Below are 6,000 nucleotides of genomic sequence, written 5' to 3'. Positions count from 1 at the left end.
TCACAAAAACCAACGAAATGAATCGATTAAATTCACATAAACTGTTTAAGAAAAAACTTTCAGAACGAAAAACTGTTTAGAATGAACAGCCAAAAAACTTCCACTTGAGTCGAATTGCAAGCGGTATTTCCTTTCTATTTTTTTTTTTTAATTCTGGATCGAGATGTGATCTGAACTGGAGTCAAACAAGAAGTGATCGGAAAAGTGATATTCAGATGATGAGCTTGGTCATTAAGGACATGTCAATATGTCAGTTTAATGATTGCATTCGAAAGCCAAATGGCAAAAATGTATCAACAACACCAAAAAGACAACGTTAAGCCGGGTGACGGTGTAGATTTATGCAGGTAAATGAGTGCGAAACAAAGGAACATGCGATTTGCATACAACATCTACCTGCTACCGCGTCCGGCAATTAACCGACATCTACAGACATTGTTGTATTGTTTTATGTCGGCCAATTTCTTTTGCTGCGAATATTTCTCCAGAACGAATTTGAATACAACGAAAATGAACTGTTTACAGCAGCAAAATACAGATGATACACCAAAAAAGCATTGTTTTGACTATAATCTCTAGAGATGTTTTTGTCAAAATGGGTGTACTATTATGTCTCGTAAAGCGGTAAAATAACATCGTCGTTGGTAAACAAATAGGCTAACTTGGAGTTGCAAATGAATTTGTGCCAATTTTTGGCAGGTAACAACAGAATAATCTCTCGTTTGAAAAAGGATACGAATTTCGGATGGATATGAGACGATTCTTTTCTTTCGAGATGGAACACACACTTTCTTCGTTCTCTCTCCCTTTCTCTCGCCTTCCATCGCTTTATCTCCTTTTCGACTTTTTATGTTCTAAGCTGTTTTTCAACTATTGTTTGTTCTAATGCCTTTTTTCAAAACCAAACGGCCGAAAATACTTTCTATTTTGCATATTTCCAAAGAGACCTTTAAGCTGAATCAGAAAAATGCCAAGAAACTTGTATTCAAAAATGAATTTTTTGATAAATTTTCAAGATCGAATCAAAAATTATGTTGGAATTCGATCAAAAAATGAAAAAATTGTAGCAAATTCCATCAAAAATCGAAAGGATTGTTAAAAATTCCTTCTAAAATCGCGAAGAAAATTGACAATTTCAGAAAAAAAATCGAACAAAATGATGGAAATCTCACAACAATTCTAAAGAAATGGTTCAATCTCATGATTCGAAATAATTTGTCCAAATCTCATCGGAAAGTCAAGAAATGCATAGAAATTCCATCAAAAATTGAATAAAATGATAGAAGATGCACAGAAAATCGTAACAAAATCCGAATTTTCTACGGTTTGTAACCACTTTAAATCGTGAAACGTACGAAAATTCCACCTAAAGGCCAAAAATCAATGAGTTTTCTCAACAATTTTGCAACTAAACTCAAAATCGAACAAGAATGAGAAGAGAAATTCAGTATTTAAATCTAAAAATATTTAAATGTGACGCATTTTTTCTTAATAATATCTCAAGTTTTTCTGTTTATTTTATTAATGATGGAAATTATTCATTTATTTTTGTTTGAGTTGTTATAACAATTGATGATAATTATCATGAATGAAATATTCGAGTTTGGCATCGAACAAAAAAAAATCGATCAAATTATCGACCAATCGACCAAACCTAGTCTGAAAAACTGAAAATCGAAATCATCATCAATGAATCGTTACATATTTTGTTTCTACACAAAAATGTAATGCTAATTCAATCTCTTGTCCACAGCATTTTATCTCTGGCTTTATCTCTGCATGACAGATGAAAAAAATATAACAAATCATCTATTTGAAATTTAAGCCATCATCACAGACAAAAATCATATCTAAAATGGCCCGAGTAGCGTCGTGAAGCATCTGTGTGATCGGTTCATGAAAAGGCTGTTGTGCTCGGTGTTCGAATTTCAATTGAAATGTGAGTCGTCGTCGTTGTCGTCGGCGGCGGCTGGTGTGTCAGCTGTGTGTTGAAAGAGAATCATTTTATATATAATAAAAATATGTGTATCGTTTGCCATTCGACAGAGGTATGTCGAAGGAAGCGCAAAGGTTGTACACAGATCAGAAACGGGTATAAAAATAGAAAGTTCAAATGAAGCAAAACACGAGATTGAAATATTATTCAATCGGCGTACATGAAGTCACGTATTTCGTCGTGTTTTTTCTTTCCTTTCAGCAAATAAGATGTGTTTCACACACTCGTTCATTTTATAGCGTCTGAAAGTTCATCGCCAAAAACATATCACATAATAATCGAAATGAAATCTATTCAAATTAGAGAGCAAAAAAATGTGTGTTCGAATATTGCTATTGCCTATATTGAAGCAGTTGTGTTTTTGTTGCAATTTTTTTTTATTGAAATTCATACGTTTTTCTTTCTGGTTCGTTTACAGGTCTCGTCTATCATGATGCCAAGCAAAGTATCAACAAAACGTCCGTCATTTGTGTTGTCCGTTACGGCTGAATCAAACGATTCGAGCCCAGTGCCGTCCAGTCCACCGAGTACTGGTATATTTCAATTCATAATTTGAGCCAATCGGCTTGATAAACTATGCTTGAATGTGGCATAGCCTATGTATTGCCTATAAATATAAACAAAAATATGTTCAAGCTATTCTTGCACTTTATATTACGAAACGAATTTGCCTTACGATTTCAGGTGGTGAATCATTTGAAGGTTTTGGCGAAAATGATACGAACGATCAAGTGAGCGGCAGTGGCGGTGGCATCGACTTAGTTTTAGCACCACACATCAATTCCACTCCAAATAACCAGTAAGTCGATAATAATGTGCTGCTATGAATGCTACTCGTCTTACAATATCAATTTTCCATTTTTTTTTTTTTTTTGCAGCAGTGACGAATACAGTGGCGGCAATTTATCCAGACACACTTGGTCTCGCACTAGTTTACGGCGTACTCCAACAAGGTAATCATCACTTCAACATATTCATTTCTTTTTCAGTCAAAATTTGGATTCTGTGGATTTTTGATATAAAAATCCTTTTTTCGATGTGATTCATTTATTTCCAAAGAATTTTTTTGTCAACAAAAATGTTTTTTTTTTCGTCTAAAAATAATACATTAGACAAATCAGAAAGATATTCAAACATTTTCGGCCCTTCGTGGAAATTGAAATGATATGACATGACGTGTAAAAATCACCTTTTTCTGGTTTAAATTTTGATTTTTGACCGCATTTTTGTCTGTTCTTGTATTTTTTTCTCATTTTATTTGCAGCCATGAAACGTTGCCAAATCGACGTTGGGGCTCCATGAGACAGTAAGAATATTTTTTTCTTTTTGTTTGCATCACCCATTCACCCAGTAATTTTTGTTAAGGCTTTCAATCTCATCTCACATCACTAATTCACTATTCATCTCCTCCTTTCTTTTTCATTTAGTTCAGGGCATAGTTTAGTTTCGATTACAATTCCCTTTTCTGGGCAAAGGTCATTTGAATCACTGCCTAATGCCGGTTTTTGGTGTTCGACTCAAAACTTCACGTCTCGGGTCAATCCTTCGTCATTTGCACTGACTATCGTCTTTTAGTTCTAGCCAAATTGATGCTTTCCATTTGATTTAATTATGTATGAAATTTTCATCTACCCATTTTATGTAATTTAATTGAATCAGATTTTGTGGTATGGAGTTTTCTTTTGCTGCATTTGAAGATTTTCTTTTGGGAAGAGTTTCCTTTGATTTTCTTTCGGGAAGACTTTTCAAGGTGAAGGAAGGAGAAAATGTTTAGTATAAAGCGATCTTTAAAAATTGAAACCAAAGTAATTTATGTAAAAAGATTTTCTTTTGGTCAAAAACTTCACTCTCTTAAATTTCTCCTATTTTCTCTCAAAAATACTTTCATTGCTGTTCCATTTCTTGAGTTAATTAATTTGAATACATTCTGAGCAAATTTCGCATAAAATTCTTCGTATGAATTATCTAACACAATGATTTAGTGATAAAAAAATATGGTCGCCGTTTTTATTTCCGTATTACCTAAAAGAAGTAAAAAATGTTAATTATTTGGAAGCTGACGAGAGTTCCACCTTGAAAATTGCGTTCCATTCATTTTATGTGACAAAAACATTTGCTGAAGTTTTTTTTTTTCAACACGACTAAAATTGGGTTGCTTGACAAGAGTCGACTCGGACTTAGCGGCATTGTTCATTTCAAATGTGCTTCCCATGATTTCTCTTTCACGAACACATTGTATATGTCACTCTTTTTCCCGGCGCTAATAGCTGAATCCATCTCAAATGACAAATTTATTTACAAATAATGACCATAAATAGTATGTTTTTGTTAGCGCTGTGACGAAATTAAACAAAAAAATAAGGCAATTTTTTTTTGTTTCGCGATTAGGAAAAAAAAACAATTCAACATGAATTTATGTCATTTTTTGTGATTAGTATCAATCATCGGTAATTAATATGTGTTTTCGCTTTTCACAAGATTCGTGTGAAATTTTTTGACCAGTCTATGTTATTCAAGAGCCTCGGACCAAGACTATCATTTTTAAAATTAAAATTGATCGATCAGTGACATGGAAATTAGCTAAAATTCTCGCTCGAAATTTAATCAATTAATTCCAATGGGAAAGATTAAGTTAATAGAGTTATCACCTGACTTAATCTTCACATCTCGTGGAATGGGAATAAAATTGATTCGATCATGAGAATTGGTTGAGATAAAAGAAGACCCGGCGTTTTTTCTTTTGCAAGAGAGAGAGAGAGAGAGAGAGAGAGAGAGAGAGAGTGAGCTTTTTTTGATACTGAGGTCTTCATATATCTCTCTAGTGGAAAGAGTTCTTTCCGATGTTGTGCTCATTCTTTCTCTCTCTTATTAAGAGTGTGAGATATTCTCTATATGTTAATCCATAATTCTCTCTATTTCTATTCTACTTGCCTCAGTTTAGTTCAACGGAATCACTTACTTGTGACAATTTACTGCTGTAAATTGCAGACAGCCATGTCCAAGGCCATGTCTGTTCTACTTAGTCCAAGGCTTGGACTTCAAGCAACAATATCCGAAAGTATTGAAAATTTTGTATCAATACATTATGCAAAAGTGATTGGATTAAAAAAGACGGGCTCATGTAGAAAGTGCTTATGAGGAATATTCCTTTCAAAAAGAAACGAAAAATGGCGAAAAAAATTTCACTGAAAATTTTAGGAAAAAATAAGAAAAAAAATGGTTTTTAAATTTTTTTTCTTCAGAAAAATGAAAAGGCCCATTGTAACATTGAATTTTCATATTTTTTTTATTCGATTTTCTCTTTCGAAGGCCGTTCTGAAGTGTTAAGCTCCAATTTTATTCTTCAAAAATTTCTTCAATTTTTTTTTCTCTAATAAATTTTTTTTTTCTCTAATAAAATTTTTTTCTTAAGTTTTTCCTCTTAAAGGCACTATTTTTAAGGCGCACGATCGCTCACGATAGTGCCTTTAATGAAAATTAAGAATTTTTTAAATTCTTCAAGGAAAAATAATCTTCTTCGAGAATTCCGTTCCGATTTTTCCCAAAAAGAATCTCTTGTTCAAAAAAGCAACAACCAAAATATAACCCACATTGTCAAAAATCATGAATAATGGCAATTTGAATCAAATTTATCATTGAAACAACTTCAATACACCATTTCTTCCACATCAAAAGTCATTAAGCTTTAAAGTTAATTGACTTGATGTTGAGCATCATCAAATGTCCATTGTCCAGTCGTCAGTCATTTGTCGGTCAAAAATTATCGTTATAAATGTTTGGTGTTAATGGCCCGGCTGCTATGTGTAGTGCACATTGTGTACTGTGCCTCTTACACGCAGGGTCATTAAAACGTTGAATTAATCGAGTGGGATTGCATTCCGACATCGATTCCAAAAAGCGAAAGCAAATAAAATAATAAATTCTGTTGGAATAAACAAAACTGTTCTGATAAATGAAAAATGAGTTGGTTTTCACATCCACTTAAATTGCAAAGTGTTTCAATG

General features: G+C 33.1%; 1 protein-coding gene across 4 annotated transcripts in view; it reads left to right on the top strand.

Annotated features, from left to right (window-relative positions):
• The window catches only part of LOC129574359 (rab11 family-interacting protein 4B), a 49,947-nt gene that overhangs the window by 11,985 nt on the left and 31,962 nt on the right, over positions 1 to 6,000 (top strand). For 2 of the 4 annotated variants that reach the window (XM_055456273.1, XM_055456276.1), the window contains exons 2-5: positions 2,415 to 2,529; positions 2,681 to 2,795; positions 2,875 to 2,949; positions 3,261 to 3,302. In XM_055456273.1, the coding sequence (XP_055312248.1) occupies positions 2,427 to 2,529; positions 2,681 to 2,795; positions 2,875 to 2,949; positions 3,261 to 3,302 (335 nt within the window). In that variant the 5' untranslated portion in view covers positions 2,415 to 2,426. The remainder of the gene's footprint in view (positions 1 to 2,414; positions 2,530 to 2,680; positions 2,796 to 2,874; positions 2,950 to 3,260; positions 3,303 to 6,000) is intronic. The other 2 variants (XM_055456277.1, XM_055456283.1) reach the window with 1 other exon arrangement.

Source organism: Sitodiplosis mosellana, unplaced genomic scaffold, assembly GCF_009176505.1.
Source record: "Sitodiplosis mosellana isolate CC-2019 unplaced genomic scaffold, AAFC_SMos_1.0 Smas_scaffold_6162, whole genome shotgun sequence".
Lineage (NCBI taxonomy): Eukaryota > Metazoa > Arthropoda > Insecta > Diptera > Cecidomyiidae > Sitodiplosis > Sitodiplosis mosellana.
This window is presented reverse-complemented; position numbering and strand designations above follow the sequence as displayed.